Source organism: Rhinatrema bivittatum, chromosome 1 (assembly GCF_901001135.1).
Source record: "Rhinatrema bivittatum chromosome 1, aRhiBiv1.1, whole genome shotgun sequence".
In the NCBI taxonomy this organism is placed as follows: domain Eukaryota; kingdom Metazoa; phylum Chordata; class Amphibia; order Gymnophiona; family Rhinatrematidae; genus Rhinatrema; species Rhinatrema bivittatum.
Genome location: NC_042615.1, coordinates 284,755,143 through 284,780,218, shown reverse-complemented (window position 1 = coordinate 284,780,218; position 25,076 = coordinate 284,755,143). Strand labels below are relative to the sequence as shown.

The 25,076-nt window shown below is 42.5% G+C and overlaps 1 protein-coding gene across 3 annotated transcripts in view; it reads left to right on the top strand.

Moving 5' to 3' along the window:
- LOXL3 (lysyl oxidase like 3) overlaps positions 1-25,076 on the top strand; it is a 180,102-nt gene that overhangs the window by 142,167 nt on the left and 12,859 nt on the right. For 2 of the 3 annotated variants that reach the window (XM_029595924.1, XM_029595906.1), the window contains 3 exons: positions 5,425-5,598; positions 10,925-11,087; positions 12,417-12,660. In XM_029595924.1, coding sequence (XP_029451784.1) covers positions 5,425-5,598; positions 10,925-11,087; positions 12,417-12,660 — 581 coding nt within the window. Of the gene's footprint in view, positions 1-5,424; positions 5,599-6,657; positions 6,814-10,924; positions 11,088-12,416; positions 12,661-25,076 lie in introns of all 3 variants that reach the window. The other variant, XM_029595915.1, reaches the window with a different exon arrangement.

The following is a 25,076-nucleotide window of genomic DNA, read 5'->3' as shown; positions in this document are numbered from 1 at the left end:
CCTCAGCGGTCAGAGTAACAGATTATGAAAACAAATAGGTGTGAAAGCTTGCTGGGCAGACTGGATGGGCCGTTTGGTCTTCTTCTGCCTTCACTTCTATGTATCTATGTTTCTTCTCTTTCTGTCTCATCATTCCTACTATCCCTGCCCCTCACCCTCTCCTCTCCTTTTCCAGCAGCTGCTACCCTTACAACTCCTCACTCCCCTCTCCTCCCCTCTGCTAACTTCGTTCTCCTCTTTTTTTACCTTTGCCCCTTAACATCTTCCTTTTCTTTCCTTCTGCTTTCTTTGACTCGGTGGAAACCCTGAGAGAAAAACCAGTCGCTGAGACGCTTAGCCCAGAGAATCAGCTTAGGGTGGAAGAAATGCTTGTGGTCACTTCTCTGGGCGCTAGAGATGTAGTGAGAGAATTCATGTCACCAGAGTTCTGATGGCTCTCAGGTTGGGTTTTCACCAGGACTTCTCTCAGACTGAGCAGGTGATGTGGACACAGTTTGTGGACCTCATTTAAATTCCCTAAACCATGAGGACACTGCTTCTTAAGGCTCAGTCTTATCAATGCTTGCCTCCTCCTTCCCTCCACCTAAAAGGGTCACTGAGCATCATGGTGGACACCCGTACCGGTATAGCTACCTTCGTCTTGGCAAGTGACTATTTCAGAATTTCAGCAGTCAGCAATAGGAATTATTACACATCTCAGAAATGTTATGAGGTGTGTAATGTGCGGCAAAAGACTGAGGGGCTTATCTACTAAGCTTGGCTAATGCATTAATGCACCTTAAACACTAGTATAAGCGCAGCGAAAATGGAAATAACATTTATTTATTTATTTATTTAACAGTTTTTTATACCGACCTTCATAGTAAATAACCATATCGGATCGGTTTACAATATAACAAGGGAATAACTGGAGTAGCAATTCAAGTAAAATGACAGATAACAATGGAAGGAATAAGTCAAAGTTACAATCAACAGGGAGAGAGAACTTGGAAGCTTACAACAAGCTGGAAGGAAGAAAGGCCGGTAATAAATAAGTAGTGTTACCATAGAACGTACGAGTTAACAGCTTAAACGGTGCTTTGACCTGAAAGATGTGAACTTGACCTGAAACATGTGGAACTTGCAAGCTCTGCTCATTGCTTCCTGGCCCTCAAACCCGGAGCAATGTGGGTCTGCACATTAGTCATGTGGTGTGCAAAAACTCTTTCTGCGCTGCGCTATTCCCAAAAACGAAGCTATATTGCAAGAGGCGTACGTAAATTTCCCCTGAGGGCTTGCATTCTGATGCACCAGGGGTCAGAATTTAAAGGGGCCACGTGGTCCCAGAAAATCCCACTGCTGGAGTGTTCAAAAAATTCCTGGGGGTCTCATGTTAGAGCAGCAAGCTGAAGCCAGGCTTCAAATCCCACTACTGATCCTTGTGACCTCGGGCAAGTCGCTTCTCCCTCCATTGCCCCAGGAACAAACTTAGGGGATCGTTTACAACAGTGCGTTAGGATGTCAGCGCGTGGTATTAGGCTTATGCTGCACAGTAACTGATGTTACTACACAATGGCAGTAAATATTGTGCATTATTTTGTATTTATCACAAATATGCATGCAAATAGGCAAATTTCATGCAAATTAGGGCCCTTCAGTTTCTCACATTAAAATAACGCATGTTTTTCAGCTAATATTGCAAAAACAAGGAAAAAATATCTACACCTTTTAAGTTGTAGCTATTTGTTTTTTGAACAAAATATTCTGTGAAGTTGGCCAATTTCATTTTTTTTCTCCTCCAGACACATCTATCTCTGAACCAATATTAATAAATCTTTCCAACCAAGCCAGGCTTCTCTTAGAGCCACAGTTTTGCTAGGCCAGTATACAGTGGTTTTGGCACTCTGGATGGTTTCTGTTGCTAACTGCGGCACCAAGAGGGAAGTAAAACAGCTGCCACCTACGCCAGACCCAGCATTGGAGGCAGACCAGCAACAGACGCAGCTGTGGCAGCAGAGACTAGGGGGCAATGCAGGACCCGCCAGAAGCATATCTTTCATCCCAACACTACATTACTGGATCTTCCAGAGGAAGAGCTGACCATGAGATACAGCTTGAGCACCGAGGCCATTATGGCTTTCTGTGGGGGAGTTGAACATATACCTCGACCTGGTCACAGAGGGATCCCGTGCCATACCAGGCCTTGTGAAACGGCTGAGCTCCCTCTGTTTCATAGCATTAGCTTCTTCCACCCCACACGTTTTCCAGGAGATTGCATCACGTGCTGTGAGCTGCATGCAGCAGCAGAGTTTGTGCATACATCAGCTTCTCCACTCAGAAGCAGGAACCGCAGGCCATAAACAGGGATTTCTTTGCCATGGCTCAGTTTCCTCATGTTCTGAGGGTCATTGACTGCATCCATGTAGGCCTTATCCTACCCTGTCAGAGGGATGAGTCCTACCACAGGGTGGGGGGGAACTATCCATATGCCACAGTGGGGAACTCAGGAGCAGCATTTGAGTGAAGGACACATTGGCTATGTCCATTGTTTCTATTTCCTCCTCCTCCTGCTCTAGCTCATGTTCTTCTCCTGGGCCAGCCTGTGTTTCTGTCTCTTGGGTGGTGATAGCTGGCTCTTGATTCTTCGCTAATGATGGCTGTCCCCTGGTTGCTGGGTCCTTGGTACTAGGGCCAGTGAAAATAAACAGTTGAGCATGTCATTTACAGCATTAACCCTTGAGAGGTATACATATTTCATAAGCTTTATACCCTCTAAATTACTTATGTCTTAAGAACATAAGAAATTGACATACTGGATTAGACCAAAGGTTCATCAAGCCCACTATCCTGTTTCCAAGTGGCCAAGCCAGGTCACAAGTACCTGGCAGGATCCTAAGGGGTAGAGAGATTCCAAGTTGCTTATCCCAAGAATAAGCAGTTGATTTCTGCAACTCTGTCTTAATAATGGTTAATGGTCTTTTCCCCCAGAAACTTGTCCAAATCTCTTTTAAACACAGCTACAGTAATTGCTTTCACCACATCCTCTAGCAATGAATTCCAGAGCTTAATTATGTGTTGAGTAAAAAAAAATATTTTCTCTTATTAGTTTTAAATTATTAGCTAGTAACTTCATTGTGTGTCCCCTGGTCTTTTAACTTTTCGAAAGAGTAAACGACTGATTAATGTTTACCATTCCACTCTATTTTATAGACCTCAATCATATCTCCCCTCAGCTGTCTCTTCTCTGACCTGTTTAGTCTTTCTTCATAAGGGAATTTTTCCATTCCCTTTATCATTTTGGTCACCCTTCTCTGTACCTTTTCTAATTCTGCTATAACTTTTTTGAGATGTGGTGAACAGAACTATGCACAATACTCAAGATGAGGTCACTCCATGGAGCGATACAGAGGCAAAAGTTTATGAAATACGTGACAATACAGATCCCTGTCATCACCCAATAGCATTGTCCAATGTATACCTGCCATCTCTGTTGCAATATCAAGAGTGTGTGGCAGGCCTTCAAATACCTCCTGGATTAAACTCTCCTACATGGTGGCCAGGGAGAATAGAGCCCAGTGCTCCTTCGTCAGTGGCCTGCTCATCACCTTCTCCTTCAGACACACCTTCAGATCTTGATAGTGTTGCATCACTTGGTCACTGCTGTGGCTCGGCCACACTTGGCTGCTGATCCTCTCACTTATCCTCTGCCAGATCAAGATCTTTGTAGCTTTGGAGGTCTTGGTTGCCAGCCTCCCGAAGAGAACAGAGAAATTTTCCAGCATGCCTTCAATCAGAAGGTCATTCTCCTCCTGCGAGAACTTGCGGGCATGCAGCCACTGCCTGCCCTTTGATTGGCTGCCTCCAGTCTCAGTTGTCACTCCTGAGGGATCAGGTCCCTCCCGACTTTCATTCCCACTCCCAGCTCCCAGCCCTTCCTCCGCATCCACCTGCACCTCCTCTGTCTGCTGGCCCTCCCTCTGTTTTGGCTGACTAGATCCCACCTGCCTTTCTCCTCCCATCTCTCTCCTGCCTTCTCCCTTCCACCTCCCTCCTCCCACTACCTCTTCCTACCTCCCTTACTCTGCTCCTCTGCTGCTCCTCACTACCACCACCTCTGTCCCTCATAGTGCTCTGGTCCTCCTCTTCATTCCTCCCTCCTCACCTAACCCTCCTTACTTCTTTGTTCCCTATCCTCACCTGCCTGCCTCTCACGTCCCTGTCATTTGCCATCCTCACTCCAATCACACACACACACACCCTACCCTTCCATCCTCTAAATTAGAAAGGACAGATAGGCAAACAAGACTGACACAACAAACACTTGCACACTTTTTGCAAACACAGGAAAATATACCAGACAATGGGGAAGGTAAACATAGAGGAAAGAACAAAACGACAATCTATATATGCTCCTCTCTCCTAACTCCTCTCTCCACCAACTCTTTTGAAAAATGGCACCTGCAGGGCAAGAACAAGTGTGGGTCGTTCCTGTCCCTACTAGACCACCAGGATTTCAAGCAAACTTTGGGAGGATCCAGGGGGCATTTTATGTAGGAGCAGAACTTCTTAAATGGGGGTTGGGATCTAAGGGGGCTTCAGACTTCTTTTTATTCTTTCTACAGTCTGAGGTGCAGGAAGTGGGTTGAGAGAGTGGGGTACCACTAGACCCTCAGGGATTTCTTAAACATTCCATGTGGCCCCTTTATAACGTGGGTGGGCCTGGGATGAGGGCACTACCATAGCATGTTGCCACAGCTGGAAATATGCAAACTACCTAGTCGTGGAAACGTGTGAAAAACTACTATGGGATTCACTGAACTGCGGTACTCAGTTTGGTAAAGCCCATGGTATAAAAAGCATGCTTTAGTAAATAGGCCCCTGAGTTCCTTCAGTAGCCTGAAAAAAAAAAGCAACAGTACTCTTTTAAAAAAAATAAAAATAAAAAGTCCCTTATTATTGAAGAAAATGGACCCCCTCAATAAGAGGGCAAGCATTGGTATTCTTACTACAGATAAACAAAAGATAAAACTTTCTCTGTTGACCAATAAGGAAATCCCATCTGGGTCCTGGGCTACCCCCACCATCTGCATTATAATTATATATCCAGAGTGATTCAAAGCCCAAGACAACAGATTATTAACTGACAGCAACAGAATTGCCTAGAGAGATATTTATACCAAATATGACTGACTAAGATAATGCCAAAATTAATTATGATTTGCTTCATTCAAACAAACACCTTATTCTGACTAAATCTGAAATAAAGTCTTACTGCTTGCATGGTGTTAGCCATCCATATTGATTCTAATCATTCTAGTCCTTCACCTCTTCATGTCAAGCCCTGTTCAACATCCATATCTGATGCTCATGAATGCATGATTAGCAAACCCCCCTTTAGCTGAGAAGCTAATAGCAGCCTTTAACCTTCTCTTCACTAACACGCAGATTCGCCTGAGTGGAGGGAGAACCCGCTCTGAGGGCCGGGTGGAAGTACAGGTGGGAAGTAAAAGCAATGGCACCCAGACATGGGGGCTGATCTGTGGAGAAGGTTGGGGCACCAAGGAGGCCATGGTAGTGTGTCGCCAGCTGGGCCTGGGATTCGCCAGTCACGGCCTGCAAGTAGGTATTCCTGCTGGAGAGGGAACAGGACCCTCCAGAGACCCTAACAAACGAGCAATTGGTTTTACTCATCAAACCTTTTTTTTTTATTGCTGTAAGACAGTGCCTGCAGGTCCATATAAACTTTGGCACGACTGAATCCATGAGCGCCTGGGAACCTTCTGGGTCACCTCAGTATAAGCTGTTTAAATCGGAGAACTGACCAGCTCTGAATCACATACTGAAATTCTAATTATACAAATGTGATTTTATAATTGGGCAACCAAACACTTACCGCATTTACACGGGGATGGCATCACAAAAGCTTAATAGTTGCACATTGGACTCAGGCTTTTGAAAATGAAATAAAAAAAGCATTCTTAATAAATAAATGAGCACAAATCCATTATATAGTAGCAATGAAAAACTTTAGGATGTGCACCGTTGTTCTATATTTATAATTCTTGAGTAGCTGAAGACATTCAATTCTTGGTTCCACACAGCTGAGGCATGTCATTACAGGACAATACATGGGCCCTGGGGGTCCTTATTACAATGGTACATGACTAGTTAAAAATCTGTTTAATGCCCCAACTATCTGCAAGACCCATAGACACCCAACCCCCCATCCTCCCCTTCCCCCCCCCCCAAATGCCCCTTGGAGTCTAGAAATTAGAGCAGTCCAAGCTCCCACGCAACATGCATGGAAGCCAGATAGGTCCCCAATTGTAACATTAGCGGGGAGGGAGACGAAGTGTCACGTTTCTCTCTCGTGTTTGGAAATTGCCTTTTTTGACAAAATAATAAAAACCGTTTTAAATAAAATCTGTTTAATGCATTGGTTGGCATAGGTTAGTGATAGGCACCATGCTACAGTTTCCTGATAAACTGATTTATTCATTACTGCTGGTGAGCTGGGTGAAATCATAATCTGGCCACTCTCAGCCGTGGTCAGTATCTGAGATGAAAGCAATAGCCTAACTTCATTGGGTAAAAATAAATGAAAAGGTTTGAGCAAGCGGAATTAACCGAGACAAGGTAGGAACATGCATGCTGACATCACCCAGGCCTTTTTCACAGATCCGGATAGTAGGAGGACGAACTACATATGAGGGTCGTGTGGAGGTTAAGCGAGGCAATAAATGGGGAACAGTCTGCAGTGATGGTTGGACGACCAAAGAGGCGATGGTTGTGTGCCGCCAGCTAGGCCTGGGCTACTCTCTGCATGCTGTGACGGTAGGTGACGAGACGGACCAAGCTAGTAGAGAAAAGGCAGAACAAGCAAAATGCCAGGGGAAGGGGGAGAGGGGATTTATGTCAAAAGGCCTAAGTATAGTCTTGTTATTGAATAGGGTGGTAGTCTCGTTATTTGAATTCTTTGGTTTCATAAACTTTCTGTTAGAACTGAACAACATATTCTGTATTGTATGTCTTATTTATTTTATTTATTTATTAAAGGCTTTTCTATACCGAATTTCTTGATACAAATCAAATCAGCTCGGTTTACATCAAACAATTAGGAACTATAACCAACCAAACAGTAAATACAATTTGAAGGAGAGTAAAGTTACATTATAACAAGGATGTATAACTTGGAGGAGGAAAAATAAGAGGGGGACGAGAGATTAAGATATACATTGGGGTATGCGAAGGTGCAGGTAGAATACCTCATGATAAATTTGTAAACATTCTCTTAAAAAATTTATTTATTTGCTAAGGGGTTTATTTACTTATTTGCTAAGGTAAGCAAATAAGTAGCAAATAAGTTTATTTACTTATTTGCTACTTATTTGCTAAGCAAATTTACTTATTTGCTAAGGGGTTAATTTGTTACTGTCCTCATCGATGTAAAATCTGAAGGTACTTTTTACCTACTGAATTTCCACCAGTATTCAAAGGAAAAGCATGAACATACTTTCCCTTTGAAAATTATCCCTCCAAAACCAGCCGCATGCATTTACCCCTGTTAATTTGTGCATAGATCTTTTCAGGGGAAAATTATGCCTGTACTTTCGAAAATTCAAAAGTAAGCATATAAGTGGAAACCCCTCCCCAAACCCACCTACAAGAAAGCCTCTTCACACGCAGACAAAAATACTCTAATACAGGTCCTACACACATATCGGAGGGGCAATTTTGTAAAAGTCTATCAATATGAAAATGACTTTGAAAATTATCCTCTAAAATTAACAAAATATTATTCTAAGAGTAAAGGGGTAAAAACCCAGCAAAACCTGTTTGAATTTACAGAAGACTGTCTTTTTTGTTTATCCCCTGACAATTTTGATGTCACAGACATTATTGTAATAAAGGGGCTTTCCCAGGCGGAGTCAACAGTTCCATGCATAAGTTGCTATTTTAAAAGACAGTTATGCACATTTTCCAGCTTACGTCATTTTATACTTGCTAATTATCTGGCTTAAGTGATATTAAACATGTTTATTTTGTGGTACTGACTGGGTGAGAAGTCTGGGTGAACTGAAGGGAGTTCAGGCTAAAGAACCAGGAGGGTCTTCATGACCTGGAGAAGACTGAGTGAATTGGTGGACTAATTGGTAAAACTGCTTAATTTCTCCAATGCACAACTGTTTTAAAATTGGCCAACTCATGCATGTAGATTAGCAGTTACGCAAGTAAATCCTGGTTTTCTTCCACACATGAAATATACGTACATATATATTTAAAATAGTTGGGTAAAGTGTACACATTCAATCCACTGATATACGGGGCTTCAATGCATTGTGCGGTTATATACATGCGTATGTTGCATGGTAGAATTTTGCATATTTTACTAAATGTGCACATATTAACGTCAGCGACATGAGGTCAAGAGTTCATTGTACAAATCTCTTCTTTTTATGCCTTTCATTACTCCAAATCACATAAAATCTTCACTGATGTCTACTGTGCATGTAAAACTGCCCCCCAAAACCTAGGCCACCACTAAAACCTCACTCTGAGTTCAGAATGGCCCCTCTTAAAGTGGCATAAAAAGTTGCCTAATAGGTGTACCTCTCTCTCTCTGTGCTCGAAACATGATTTGCCATATTTATCACAAATCCCGTTTCAGGCATCAGGAAAAAAGGTGTAGTTATTTCCGGCATTAAATCCCATGTTGTGCAAGCGCCCCTCGTTTTAATAAACTCCTCCCATTTGACTACATTTTTAAAATTTGCATATGTATCTCACAATGCATTATTTATCGCTTGCAATAAGGCTATAATGTGATTTGAGAAATTACCTTCTTGGGTGGCTAACTTATTAGCTAACTAGAATTTAGCCAGATAAGCATGCAAATCTTCATTTAGACGAATAATCTCTGAATTACCCAGCTAAATACTTTTGAATATGGACCTCATAGTTGTTAAATTTAGGTTTAGTGAGAGATTAAGAAAATTGGCAGATAATTTGTGGAAACCGGGTTTTTGGGGTAGAGGTAAGATAGATTCTGATCTTTTAAATGAATGTTTAGTTGGGTGATGAAGCTGGGCTGGATGTATTAGTGGAACAATGCAATGTTTACAATGGATTAGTTTTAGATGAGATGGCCCCACTGAAGTGATTTCCAAAATATAAATAATCCGTTATATGGCTTATTGATAAACTTTGGATTATGAGACAAGAGATATGGTTCTTGGAACACCTCTAGAAAAAAACTTGGCTTCCCTGTGATTGTATTAGTTGGAGGAAGATAGCAAATGATTGGGGAAAAATATAAGTTTTTTCTAAAAAGTTTTATCCACTGATAATGCTAATAGACTGTTATTTAAGGTGGTGAGAGCTTTGTTGTGGCATTGTGAGGAAGTAAGGACTGATCAGGGAATTCCAGAAGGTGATTCACCGAGTGCCCAGAGATTTGGATCAGGGAGAGTGATAAATGTAGTGTTCTTGGCTTTCAGTAAGGCTTTTGACAAGGTTCTGCATAGGTGGCATAAATAAATTGATCGCCCTTGGTAAAGACCCTAAAGTGACTGACTGGCTCAAGAACTGATTGATTGGGAAGAGACAAAGGTAAATGGAATTTACTCTGAGGAGGGGGGCAGTACTAGTGGTGTGCCTCAGGGATCAGTCCTGAGAGCAATTTTTTTCAACATTTTTGTGAGTGACATTGTAGAAGGATTATTAGGAAAGGTTTGTCTTTATGTGAATGACTCCAAAGTCTGAAACAGGGTAGACAGCCAGGAAGCTATGGATAACATAAGGGGAAATCTAGCAAAGCTTGAGGAATGGTCTAGGATTTGGCAGCTAAGGTTTAATGTTAAAAATTGTAGAGTAATGCATTTAGGCTGCAAAAACCCAAGGGAGAGGTACAGTATAGAGGGTGAAATTATTCTAAGCATGAAAGAAGAATGGGATCTGGGGTGATCATGTTTGATGATCTTAAGGCAGCCAAACGAACGGGTAGATAAAGTGATGGTCAAAGCCAGAAAGATGCTTGACTGCATAGGAAGGGGAATGGTCAGCAGAAATAAGGAGGTGATATTGCCCCTGTATATGTCCTTGCCTGGTGAGACTATATTTAAAATACTTAGTACAATTATGGCGATAGCATTTCAAAAGGTTATAAACTAGTTGGTCCATAGGGTGGCTATTAAAATGATCAGCGGTCTTCATTCTAAAGTTATGGAGGTTAGACTTAAAGATTTAAACATGCATACCCTAGAGTGAAAGGAGGGAAAGGGGAGTAATGATAGAGATATTTCTTTAGAAGGAAAGGAGGCTCTAGAACTAGAGGGTCATGAGATGAGGGTAAAAGGGAGCAGGCGCAGGAATAATCTAAGGAAATATTTCTTTACAGAGAGGGTAGTGGATATATGGTGCAGTCTCCCCGTGGAGCTAGTGGAAACAAGGACAGTATGTTAATCAAAGACAGCATGGAATAAACACAAAGAGGTCATTATTCAGAGCTATTTAGATGGATAATTCACTTGTTATCCATCTAAATGGCAAGTTATCCATCTAACTCCAGGTTATACATCTTACTCCAAGTTTTCCATTTAAATGTTTAGTTGTGAATATGGACCCCCATCTGGGTATATTCAGCAACACAGCTTCTGAATATCCCAGCTAAGTTATCCTGATAACTCTTATTCGGCAAACTTACTTAACCGGATGAATCAGAATATTGACCTCAATATAAACACCACAAGGACAAAACATCAAGAAAATCTACTAAAACGCTCCTAGGTCTAGCAGGGAAAATACTAAACTACAGTGCACCCCAGGCACTAGCCATGAAAAAAAAACAGGTCAGATAACTAAGGTTAATGCTAAAATATATTGCATCATTTGGATGTTTTTTGTGATTTGACCTTGTAAGCTATCACCTCCTGCTTGTGTTTCCAAGGAAACGTGGTACTGGGATGTCAGCAATGTGACGGGAATGATCATGAGTGGGGTGAAGTGCACAGGAAGTGAGATGTCCATCCAGCATTGTCAGCACCACGGCAACAATGTGAACTGCAAGAAAACGGGCTCCCGCTTTTCGGCCGGCGTCATCTGCTCAGAGAGTAAGAGTCGTCATGCTTTCCTCCCATTGTCAGCTCTGAGAGTTGCTTGCCTGAGAGTTATCCTCTCTCAGAATAAGAACTCATCTGCTTCTTTGCTGGGGATCATCTTGTTCTGAGATTAGGAATGTAATCTCTGCCAGTGCCTTGCACTCTGATGTTAAGAAATTACATGCCTACCTGTGAACCATGTGTGATGGTACATACATGTGCTACTATGTACCGCTGGATACTTTTTTGGGCCAGCTAAAGACCTATCTAGCTATGTCAGAGGTGCTCCTAGATGGAACAGCATTATCCTGTTTGATTCACTAACAGTTTCTCTCATAGACACAAAATAGGAGAAAAGCCTTAATCAACCTAGTCCTAAATTAGCTGGATAACACCGGATTTTAAGTGTTATCTGCTAATGTAGTTGGCTAACTTTAAGATAGCTGAAGAGCACTACTAGAGTGAGCTGGATAAACTTATAACTTTAAGGTAGCCGAATATATTCAGCAGTTCGCCTGCACCGCTGAATATTCCAGCTAAGGCCTGGATTCACCATTCTAATGCAGAATGGTGAATCCAGTGAAAACGGGGGGCGGGCCTTCGAAATCCAGCAGCCATTGCACCACCGCGGTGTTATCGCTACCGGCTTTCGCATCCAATAGCACCACCGTGAAAGGTGGTGCTATTGGGCGCGCTACTGGCGATGATAACTGTGTTTACCTTATCGCCGCCAGTGAAGACATTGCAGGGTCCGCCTCCTCACCACCCCAACTCCTCCCCCGGCAAGCTATCGCATGCAATAAGTGATAGAAAATGACCCCCTAACTTAGCTGGATAAGTTTAACTGGCTAACTTTACCAGCTTCTCAGCAGCTGAATATGGACCTCAGAGTAAAAAAAAACAAACAAGACACAACAAAAAACCCTTTGACCACTAATGCCGACAGAGTACAGGTTCAGCCTTATAGAGCTTTTCACACTTCAAGGCATCTAAGTCTAATCCAGCCCAAATAAGTAGTTGCTAGAAGCAGTTACTTTCCAAAAGATGTTTGGTGCAAATGAATTGATGCTGAGAGTGTTAGTCTAATATTCTTCTGAGGCTGAACTCATTAATGGTCATGAATGTATATATCAGCCAATAAGAGGAAAACAATAGATCCATGAGCCAACTCAGACAGAGAGATTTTCTCCCTGTAGATCCTTGAGTGCAGTGATGCCACCAAGCCTATGTAATACTCCTACCCTTATCTCCTGTTGATGATCAAAATGTGATCTGAATATCAACTCCTGTCAGAATCCTTTATTTAGTGTTTTTTTTTTCTCTCTCTCTCTCTTTTCCCAGCTGCTTCTGACCTGCTCTTGCATGCCTCACTGGTTCAGGAGTCAGCATACATAGAAGATAGGCCCCTGCACATGCTGTACTGTGCCGCTGAGGAAAACTGTCTTTCCAGTTCAGCCCGCCATGCCAACTGGCCTTACGGGCACCGTCGCCTCCTCCGTTTCTCCTCCCAGATCCACAACAATGGCAGAGCTGACTTCCGACCCAAAGCTGGCCGCCATTCCTGGGTGTGGCATGAATGCCATAGGTAAATGGAGGACTTGTCATGGATTGTGGTGGGGACAGCTTTTACATCTCAAGACTAAGGGAGACTGGTAGCAATTATAGGCATAGAGCTCAATGTTCAAAAGGCTTTATCCAGTTAGGTTTGGGACTTAGCTGGAGAATCCCTGAATTTTAAATAACCTGCCCCCACTGAATGGGTATATTTTAAATGGGTAAGTCATTACATTGGCTAGAAATTAACCAGATAAAAAAGAAGCCAGGACAGGGGGAGAGAAGTCATTCTGGGGGCATGGCCTGAAATTCAGCGCTAATTATCTGGCTAGCTCTGATTGGAAAAATAGCTGGATTAAAGAAAAAAAAACACACTAGCATGTGAAGTGGGACTCAGTAACCGTAATGGATGTAAGTGCATGACAGCATCTGCTGAAGGTTATAAAACCAGCAAAGAAAACCTTTACTCAGAATGCTGCACACAGGGCGTTCGACTGAAGAAGGAACAAATACAATATATTTGGGTAAGATTACATGACTGCCATAAGTACGGCACTAGATTGAATGAATCTCTTGAATGACTCATGTCCAGTGTAAGCAAAATGAGTATAATCATCTGTCATAATTGAAGAGTGTCCTTGTCATAGAACATATGCCGTTGCTGTCTTTCAACTTGTGACAAGAAAAGGAATTTTTTAAAAATTGTTAATATGCAAGTAAAAATCTTAGCGTTGACTTTAGTGCTGGAAAATAAACTTAAGCCCTTTTCTAAAAAAAAAAAAATCTTTGTGAAGGAAGATGAAATTCATAGAGGACTTATTGGTACGAAGGAACATGCTGTGTCTAAACCGTGCAGGTTGATGTTGGTTGCAGGTTAGCGATGATCCGACGCTGCAACGTTTCAAGAACGTTCTCTCTGCGTCTCTGCTTCAGGGATCAGAAAATAATCAAAGATTGTCCTTCATTATATATACAAGCCAGCTGAGTGTCAGAGCGGTTTCGCTCGCTCGGCCTTTCAGATAAGTTGATATGTATCAGTGCTCGATCTGAAACACTGCCCAGTTATGGAGTATGTACGATGAAGGATAATCTTTGAATATTTTCTGATCCCTGAAGCAGAGAGACAGAGAGAATGCTCTCGAAATGTTGCAGCATTATATCATTGCTAACCTGCAGCTAACCTGCACGGTTTGTACACAGCATTTTCCATCGTACCAATAAGTCCTCTATGAATTTCATCTTCCTAGGCCAGGAGCCTTTTCAGAGAGGTGCTTAAGTTTTTGTCTGGCACTAAAGTCAACACAGGGACGGTAACTTTGATACTGGTGCACACATGTACACACACATGCCAGCTCGCACCAAAGAACGTGGCCATTTTATATCATGCGCACATGGTATAAAATAGGCTGTATGCGTGCACATGTGCGCACAATTTCATATGGATGTGTGAACGCATGTGTAATGCTGCCTCTACCGCGTAAGTGGACGATTTTAGTCAACACGTGCACCAATGCAATTACCAGTTTCCCCAGTTCGTTCCCAGTTCGCCCAAATAAGGGATAGGACTTCCTAACCCCCCTAGTTAAATAGCTTCCCTTTTACCCTGTTAGCACCAGCCTTTAAAGCCCTGCTGACTAGCCTAGATTTTTTTTATTTAATTACTTCCATGCCATCTATAGCGGTAGTAAAGTTATGTGGCAGAAAATACTTACGCGCATATTTTATGTTAAAGTCCCGCAATGCCCATGTTCCACCCAGATCACACCCCTGTTTTTTTGCAACCTTTTATTTTTGCTCATTCCAGGAGATACACATGAAAGTGGGCGGCTTTTAAAATCCGCTCAGCATGCGCTAGCCAGACAGGCGTACTCACATATCTCCCGGTTTTGGTGCGTGCCTGACTTTTAAAATTCATCCTTGCGATTTTTACTTGCATATGAACAATATTTTTTAAATTTCTTTTCTTAGTTCAAGTTGAAAGACAGCAATAACATATGTTCTATGACAAGGACACTCTTTCCAAGTATGACCAATGATTATACTCATTTCTCTCACGCTGGACATGAGTCAGTCAAGAGATTAATGCAGTCTAGTGCCGTACTTCTGACGGTCATATAGTATTACCCAAACATATTGTATATGTTCCTTCTTTAGTCGAACACTGATATAAATTTTTATTTTACTCGTGGGTTCATTTGCACAGTAAAGAAGGTTATAATACAACATGACCATGATGCATTCAGAAATGCCTATGCTGCCCCTTGCAGTGGGATCGGAAACTTGCATACAGATAGGAATGCCTGCTAGCTGGCTTGAGAGCAACATTAGTTTGGCTCTAGTACGAAACTGGTCATAGAGGGAGAAAGGAGGGCTCTGTGTGACATGGCTTTGCCTCCTTGTCCCCTCTCTGAACCTCCTTGTCACAAGAACAATGAATATCACTGTGTGGTAGTGCGAGGCTGGTTGGGAATGCAGCGCGTGAAACTGGAGCCAGTTCTCATGATAGCTGAAAGTATCAATAAGCACAGCGATACGGGCAAATCATTAGATAAGAGTGGATCTGGATTTTCAAAAGGAATTTGTTCAAGTCGTGCTTGAGAGGTCAGCGTCACTTCCTTGTATGGAAGAAATAAACCATGGTGCTGGCCTCAGTCTTCTGGCACCATTTTCAATTGACTAACCAGTGAGGCAGAAGCAAACCAGGAATCGCTCCGGCCTCGTGAAAAAATGTCAATTACAAAAAGGAAAAGAAGGTCCAGGGGGGAAATTGGAGGCGGCCTGGGGGGAGAGCCAGGAGTGACTTTTTTTTCTGGCAGTGGTGGCCTCTTCTTTTTTAAATGAAGCAAACAAAAACAAATCAAGTTCATTGGTTTTACTTTTGTCTTGTTTTCAAAACAAAATGAAACGAAATAGGAAATTTCATTAAAATTTTATTAAAATTTCCGATTTCCTTAACAAATTTATTTAAAATTTAATCATATTTGTCATGTGTCTATTTGTACCAAGACACTCTTGTCAAGGTACAAAGTAACATCAGCAATACTAATGCACATTCCTAGCATGTACTTTTCCTTTGAAAATTGCCTCAGAAAAAGTACCCACAAAAATTGGCACCTTTATTTCTCTGAGGGGGGGGGGGGAGAAGAGTGAGCCTGGGGATAGGAGAAAACAATCTAGGGAAGAGGGGGCCAGTCCTTATGATGGGGAGTAGTTAGGTTACAGCTCTTGTCAAACTTGTTTTGGCAGGTGATTGAGAGGAGGCTTAGCTAATCAATTTCACTTCCAGGTTAAGCCCAACCCACTGACCCTCCTGTCAGCCAATCAGCATTCACTTCTGGTCTAATCCCTGCCCCAATCCCCACCTTTGCCCTACCCCTTTGTTGAATCCATCATAGCCCTTCCCCAGACGCTCCCCTTTTTGTCCCTTTTTGATGATGTAGAGCAGAACCGGAAATCTGATTTTCAAGATGGTGTCAAGTACCTGGGAACAGGAAATGATGTAATCCTGATGGCAGCTGTTTTATTGGGGGCTAGGAAATGACATCTCAGCCACATATGTGCAATAAAACCAAAACAAACCATGTTTTACCTGTGTTGCTACTGACCTATGTGAAGGCAGCCAACTGAATCACAGGCCATTGTATGTTGATTGATATTGTATTGTAATCTGCTTAGGTTGACTGGATGGTCATAAGTGGGCTATAAAAGATTTTAAATAAATAAATTCATGACATCGCCCCAAGCGTGCTCAGTCAGCAATTATATTTGTTTATGGAGATAGAGCATGGGAAGCAGCCATGTTTTAAGGGCTGACAACATTCCTGAGCATGCTCTGTAACCACCCAGAGCTGTATTTAAAAAAATAAAATAAAAGAACAGGTGATTTTGTTAAATATCTGTTCTTAGACTGTAAAACATTCCTTCATTTCCTTAGCATCTCCATGTTGTTTTTGCAGCCTGCCCCTTCCCTATATGCTGTGAATTTCTTTATAAAATATGTGTAACTTATCTGAAAAACAATAAGGGCCGGATTTTCAAAGGCCTACGCACGCTAGGCCAGATTTTCAAAGGCCTACACGCACCGGGCCTAGTTTAGAAAGGCCCAGCGATGCGCGTAAAGCACCAGGACGCGTGTAAGTCCCAGGGCTTTACTAAAGGGTTGGGGCGGGGGCATGGCCAGAGGCCTCCGCACGGCTGCTGTGCAAGATAAAAAAATAAGAAAAAGGTAGGGGGGAAAAGGCGGGGAGGTAAGGGAAGGGAACCTGAGGTGGAGGGTAGGGAAGTTCCCTCTGAGGCCGCTCTGATTTTGGAGCGGCCTGGGAGGGAACGGGGGAAGGCAGCGGGCTCGGCGCATGCAAGGTGCACAACTGTGCACCCCCTTGTGCGCGCCGACCCCCGATTTTATAACATGCACGCGCATGTTACAAAATCACGTGTCCATGTGTGCACCCGCGTATCTCTTAATCTATTCCCTAAATGTGTTTTGTTATTTTAGAAACAGGACAGCAGAAAAAGACCATATGGCCCAACCATTCTGTCCATATGTCCTATTAATTTAACTTTATAATTCTTATCACTTCCTTAGAGATCCCCTGTATTTATCCCATGCTTTCTTGAATTCAGATAATGTTTTTGCCTCTACCACCTCCATTGGGAGACTGTTCCATGTATCTAACCATCCTCTCTATAAAGAAATATTTCCTAAGATTACTCCTGAATTTGCCCCCTTAATTGAGCGCTGCTGTTAGGAATCTGAGGAGCGCAGAGGTGAAGGCAGGCCCGCACAGCGAGCAGACCCGGGGAGGGCAGGAGTGCGGTGCAAGCAGTGAGTACTCCTGGTAGCAGCCATCTGCGACCGACAGGCATAACACACAGAGTACAGGGAAGGGTTGGATTGAAGAAAACAACACACAGATGCTTAGGAAATGAAGGAATTTTTTACAGTCTAAGAATAGCTTTTCTAAAAAATTCCCTTTTTTTTTTTTTTTTTTTTAATAAAGCTTTGGGCATATTTTAAACCACAGTGATTAATGAGTAGGAGTGATGTCAGTCCTTAAAAGATGGCTGCCTCCCATGTGCCATCTCCGTAAATAAACATAGTTGCTGACTGAGCTTGCTCGGGATTATGTCATGGCCTATGACATCATTCAAGATGGCTGCCTCCACATGGGTCAATAGCATCACAGGTAAAACTTGGGTTTGTTTTGGTTTTACTGCACTTGTGCAGCCAGGATGTCATTCCCTGGCCCCAATACAACAACAGCCAACTTGGATGACATCATTTCCTGTCCCCAGGTACCCACCAGCACCTTGAAAATTGTGAGGTCCATATTCAAAAGCCATTTAGATGGATAACATAATAATTATCCATCTAGAATTTAACCAGATAAGTTAGGGGCGGTCCGGGGCATAACTGGGAGGAACTTAGTTAGCCAGATGACTTAACCAGCTAAGTCTGGTTGAGTAAAACAGTTGTTCAAAAATTAGCCTGCTGTAGTTAGCCAGGTAACTAATTAAGATAGCTGACTGTATTCAATAGTGTGTCTGTACTGTTGAATATGCCTCCAAAGTTAGCAGCCATGTGGTGCCACGAACGGAGCCTATCCCGCCCACAACAAAGAGCAATAGAGATTCATCGGGCTGCGAGTAGCGCCCAACCTGCTCGCAGCCCTGAGAAGCACACAGTCAGTGGCACGAATGAGGTAGGAGTCGGGCGCGACCGGGGAAGGGGGGGAGGCGGTGCAACAGGGGGGGCCGGTGCAAGCAGAAGGATCGCCTAGTGCACCTAATACCCTCGCACCGGCCCTGTACAAACATTCACACACACTCAGCAAAAACTCTCCCCCTTCTCAGTTTACTTCCACCTCTAGCTCTCTTCTCTTCCCTACTTCATCCAACTCTTAGTTCCTCACCGCAGCTCAACCCCTCTCATTCCTCTCCCCAGCTTCCATCACCTCCACCAGATATTCTTAGTTCTCATCCCATTTTCATAGCACCTCTATTCCCTGCCATCCTTACACCTTCCCAGCTATCCTCAGCTCCCATCCCAGTCCCCTGGAGTCCCCCTGGTTGCCATCTTTTGTAAGGTTACCCTTCCAGTCCCCAGGCTCTTCGATCAACATCTCTCAACTCCCAACAGTCATCTTCAGCTGTCTCTCAGGTCACTTTGCAGGATTAGGGTGGCAGTTTGAATATGGCCCCCATTAGCTTTTTGAAAATTGCCCTCAAAATGACCAGCAGTGTCGTTTCGTGACAGTTTCTAACTTACCAGAAACTCACATTTTGTTCATATCACAAACAAAAATAATAGCTACAGTATAAGAATATTTTTGCACCAATTTCTTTATCAGAAAAGAATAGTTGGTTGCGTTGTTAGTCCACTTGAATATGCGGATTTAAGGGTCCACAAACAAGTTGTAGGTGAGACCTTTTTATTGGACTAAATAAATTAGAAAACCCACTGATAAGAAACACAGAGGGAAATACCGGTATTTATAGAAAGAAACAGACAACCTGGAGAAAGAGGCTAATGAAAGCTATTCTTAGGAAGAAGAGCACCAAAGAAAATTATGCCTACAAAATCCTTGCTTACAAGTACAACCTCCATCCTGGTCAGCTCTTGGGAACAGGGGCACATGGAGAGGACCACAGACCATACAAGGTCCCATGACCTTCCAGGGTTCCTGCACCAGGGGGGAAAGTGCAATCTCTTCAAGGCCCTTAGGGTTTTGTGCTCTGTGCTGCACACCAAAACCTACTCTGCACTCCCAGGCTGTAGTTCAAAATAAAAAGTCTTTACTGCAGATTAAACAAGGTCCAGTAGTACACTAGAGGGTACACCACTCTATACACAAAGTCCAAAAATACAAACACACAAATCTCGATCTCTTCCACTTCTTCTTTACACACAGTTCCAAACAGGTCAGCTCTTCCATCCTGTGCCTTCCCGGTACCGGTTTAGTAGCTGTAAGCGTTTCCTCCGAGGTCCTTTTCTCTTTTTGTACCCCTCTCTCTAGTTTCTCAGTATTATTGTAGCTGAAACAGTCTTAAACTCTGGTGAGCTTTCCCAGGCAGACTGCCCGCCCTTTGGCACCTCCCAGTACACTGCTCCACACACTCTCCAGGGAGCTCCTCTTCTCCTTAGGGCTCTTGCTTCACTCTTGTGAATTTCCCAGGCAGGCTGTCCTTCCTCTTCACACCTAGAAAACTTGTCCCCAGTTTCCAGACCCCACTTTATCAACTTCAGGAGTTGCAGAAACTCCTCTCCTCAAATCCTTCTCCACGCCAACAGGACGCCAGTGCTTAGAATCCTCTCCTAACTCAGCTCCAGACCTTCCCTGCGGAGGGAGAAGGCCCCTCAAGGGCCCTCCGCAAGGAGAGACCCCTGCTCCCTCAGCCCTGACCTATGGCTGATTCTCAACTCCCCCATGTCACATGGGCACAGGAGTTGTGTTAGATCTCTCTCACTTCCCTGTGGGGCGCGGAACATGACATTAACAAACCTCCAAGTACACTGACCTCACACATAGGGGAAGGGTCTATTTATTTATGTATTAATTTATATATTATAGTAATTTTTAACTCACCCGGTACTAGACACCTGTTCTGGGTGGTTCAAAAAATAACATACATAGGTTTCTAGATAGAGACCTCTACCTCACACTGCTGGCAGAATGACCTTTGAGGCCACAATTGCCATTCTACCAAAGGGCAAACACAGCTACAGGGGGTAGAATTTGGCACCCTGTTACATCAGGAAACATGCTTATGTGACTAGGATGGCAGGCCAGACAGGATACACTTCTAAAACAAGCCTGCTTCAGAGCAGGTAAAATTGACTTCCTTAAGTCTCTGAACTAATTCACTCCCTGGTGGTCAGCATGCAGGTGAAAGCAATAAATTAAGTAGTCCAGTCCAACATTTTCCTTTAGTCTTCTGCCCAAAAATTGACATACAAGGATTTTAGCACACTTTTACACGCTTAACAGATTCTTTTTCATCAATGTGAATCGATAGCATTAATCCAGCAAAGGGGCCCAGTCCTTGAATGTGCCTTCTTCATTCTACACGTGGCCTTGGCTGGATCTTCCAAATGTATTTAGGGGGTAGACTCCCATTTTTGTCAGTCCTCCTTTGGGTCACTACAGTTCAGAGAGCACTGGCTCCAAACGTGCTACTGAAGAGAATCTCTAGAGACTCCATGGACTATGAGGGGACTCATTCCATCTCTCTCGGGTAGGAAGCAGCTCTGGGAATCAAAACTGCAGAGCTCCATTCCTATTATTTCAGAAATACCTGTCATGGGTTATCCTGAGTATCAACAGTAAATCACCACATCCCTTCCCTAGAGAAACTAGAGGGCAACGAGGCTCAGACTCCTAAGCTGCCCTCAGTAACCTTCAAGGCTATATTTTAAAACCTTTTAAAGACAGGCTTCTATGGGATGGAAGCAACCATTTCTAATCCAGTCACACTCTCATACGTTTAAGTCATAAAGAGTGATTAAAAGTCTTTCATCAGAAAATGCTGTAGGCTAACATCCCTATAAAGGCTGAGCTAGTATACGAGGAAAAAAAGCTTACATGAAAATAAGCTTATACGTAACCAAATAAGAAACATGCCCACAGGAAGTATACAGTGTAAGGACACCCTTGTACGAGCCTACAAAATGTAGATCTTAACGAAATGAAACTAAAGAAGTTGGAGGATCCAGTTTAACCGTATCTCCAGTATTCTTCTGCCTGCAGCACTTATATCTAAGTGTTTGCTTATTGCTGTATGTTTTAGTTTGTCTATATCAGAGGCACATGACCCCGGTCCACCAGGGCTGTAAGCTAGCCTGGTTTTCTGAGCACTCATGCTATGCAAATTAACCTGCTTAGAATAAACATATGCAAATATGCCTGGTTAATTTTTTCATCATATACATCCTGAAAACCAAGTCTCTTTGCAGCCCTCGAGAATCAGGGTTGTGCATCTCTAGTCTACGTGCATGGGAATTTATATTTCTGTTGTTTGCATGTACTTGCATGTCTTTCTACTGCTAGTGTGTATATGTCTGGTACACTTTTGAACCCATCTACCTATGTCTTTATGTACTATGTATATACTCCTCTATCTGCATATGAGGGTCATATGTATTTATATGCATAGGAATTTGCCTATCCATGTGCCTATATATCTATCTATATCTACTTTGTGTGTAAATCTGGTATATGCTTGACTTTCAGACGAGACAGACATATCTATTTAATCACCAAGATTGTTCTATGCAGTATATTGCCATAGGCTCAAGCAATTGGAAATCATTTAGAGGAGTTATGAAAGAGACATTCAAATACCTACAATATGCTAATAGTGCAGAAAAAGCAAACCTTTTTCAGTGGAAGGAAATTCTAGAACAGTGAGTCATGGCATGGGGCCCTGAAGAAGTAGACTCAAGAGTAATGTTATTTTTTTCAATGGAAAGGCTAATAGATTCCCGGAAGGACCTTCTAAAGTGGATGCTGGCGGCCGACCACTAGCAGGAGGCATGAGATAAACACAAAGGATCCTTAATCACGAGAAATGGAAGATAGTGGAAGAATTAATTAGCAGCTGGCTCTACAAGTAAAGTTACCTGGATAACTTTACTCGTATATTCAGCAGAATGTAGCTGGTTATGTGTTCCGCTGAATATACACGGTTGAAGTTCAAGTTATCCCAATAACTTTAGGACTGCTCTCTGGCATGAGCAGACTTACCTGGATGACTTAGCTGGATAACACTGAATATCAGAATTAACTGAGTAAGTTAGCCCCACCCCCAAATGCCTCTGATTTATCTGGGTAAGTTTTATCTGGCTAAGATCTTACCCAGATAAATCAGCGGTGGACAGCACAGCAGAAGATTCAAATCCCACCGGTTCGTCTGGCTAAGTCCCAACTTAGCCAGGCAAACCATTCTGAATATGGACCTCTAGAAGTCCTAGCGGACATGCAGGTTCTCACCTAGCTGGGGCTATCTGACAGGCAATGTGGTTTGATGATGGCGGGGATCCATCCAGAAAGGTCATGGGGATCTAGGAGGATGGACGGTTGGGTAACACCTGCACCCTTGTTGGTGGCAGTTACCTGGGAATTTGTGGTTGGAGATGGGAGGGGAGCAGAGTATAAACTTAAAATGGGATCTTGCATGCTTAGCTACTCAGGAGAGTGTGGAGTACAATGGAGGAAGATGACAAAAACTGTCTTGGATAAGAAGCGAAATCCTACAAGCAGTCACACACTTTTGTGGCTAGCAGCTGAGAGAGAGATAGATCCTTGGCAGTATGAACAGGAATAAGTAGGCAAACTGGATGAACCAGTAGGTCCTTTTTCTTCTCTCGTGTACTAAGTTACTATATTTCAACACTCTATAATATTTCCAGTTATCTCCACTTATTTCTATCTAAAGGTATGTCTGGATAGTAAACATTTATTATGAATCGTAAGATCTTTCTCTCTCTCCCAGTGATGTGCTGGAGAAGGCTTCTGGAGTCCTGGGTGTTTCCTGAAGTCTCTTATTAAATTATCTTATCCAAAACAAGGCATGTAGTACATAGCTAACAAGATGCCCTTGATGAGAAATTGATAGCTAATTACTGATTTTTAGATCAGTATGTTACGGTGTTACAACTTGAACACAAGTGAACAGAAAAATCTCTCAAAAAGATTGCATATAGAATGTTTTAAAGACATTGATTGTATATGATTAAAAATGGGTATTGATTTTGTAAAATAACTAAACTAAAATGCTTGTAGAAACAATTTTATTATTATACCCTTTTATTTGCTTGTCTGCAGTGGCAGAAAGAGGCCAGGAGGAATCCCCTGAGTTCTAGCAGTAATAGGAGATTATAGGGTGAGAAGAAGTAAGCCCCCAGCAAACAGGAAGGCATTAATGACATCTGGAAGAGCTGAGCCCAGTTTTCCAGTGTCAAATAAAGGTTAGCAGATTGATTGTCATTACTGGTGGGTTTGGGCCCAGATGTGGTGCAGTTGAGGAACCCAATTCAGTTTTTATAAATGTGACAAAATTGCTAGATTTGCAATATATTTTCTAAAATTAGCTAAATTAACATTCTCTCACAGTCACATTTATAAAATCTTCATTGGGTTCAGAAAGTCAGCAAATGAATGAAGTGACAAATCCACTGAATTGGCAACGCCATCTGACTACTTCACAGTAACATCTTTATTAAATGCCTGGAGAGCTGTGAGCTCTGAACTAGGGTAAGCCTTTTATGCAATGTACACACTGAATGGCTGATTCCATGATGTCAATTAAAAAGACAATGGAGACATCAAAGAACATTTCCCTCACTGGTAAAAATGGCAAGAGGCGGGCTGCACCTTATAGACTGACCAATTTATTAAGACATGAGCTTTCCAGGATAAGAGTCCACGTCGTCAGATGCATCAAAACTCATTGCTATCCAGGCGACTGTTGTGAGACAGGTGATTTATGTGGAAAATGGAGATGAGAGTGTTTTGAGAAAAGTGTGCTTTTGATAACTCTTCTGTGTTGGGTTATTATTGCTTTATAGCAGTGAAGTTCTAGGCCCTCAAGGCAGACCTATGTCAAAACAAAGGCTATTGTTGGCTTGGAACTGCTGTAAAAGCTTGGAACCATTTTTAAACAAAGCACATTCTTTGAGGATTTAAAGATAGTGAAATACCTTTTTACTTATGTATAGGATTCAGATTCAAAATTATTTACTCAAAAGATGGAACTATGTCCATCACAAGGGTAAGAAAATGTTAATAGAATGTATACGATTTTGTAGCACTTGGGCACAATTTTATTTTAGAGTGAAAAATATACAAAATCAACACAAAATAAAGTACATATGATTAAAGTTCTTTCTTCAGGAGGAAATGATATCATCAGTGTAGATGGCAGCTTCACTTAGAGCTCTGATCCTCACTGGGCAAATATTTTGCATGTTGCTACGATCTGCAATCTACATATATCTTTCAGAGATCAGTTTGAGGTATGCCAAGTGTGTGTGATGGCCACGAAAAAGAAAGCAGTGGATTTCCAGCAGTTTTCATACACCAAAACAGGGAGAGAGACTAGTTATATAATGTCAGTGGGTCCAAGGTGGCAGGCCGGGAAAGGCAGGAAGTAGGCCTTAGTGACGCAGATCCCGCAGTAGAGAACAATACATCCTCTCGCGCCAAATTCCGAGAATGTTTTTGTGAGATAAAAAATAACTAAACTGAAATACTGGACATGATGGCAGAAATTCAGGAGATGTCAGACCTAGGATAGAGGGTGGAAAAAAATTATAATGGCCTAGAGATGCTCAAGCTGAAACTATTGAGCAGCTGCCGGAACAATGTAAAGAGCTGTGGGAAGCATAATTGTCACTGCAGGAAAAAATTGTCTACCTCAAGAATTGCTTGCATCACTGCAACCTACACT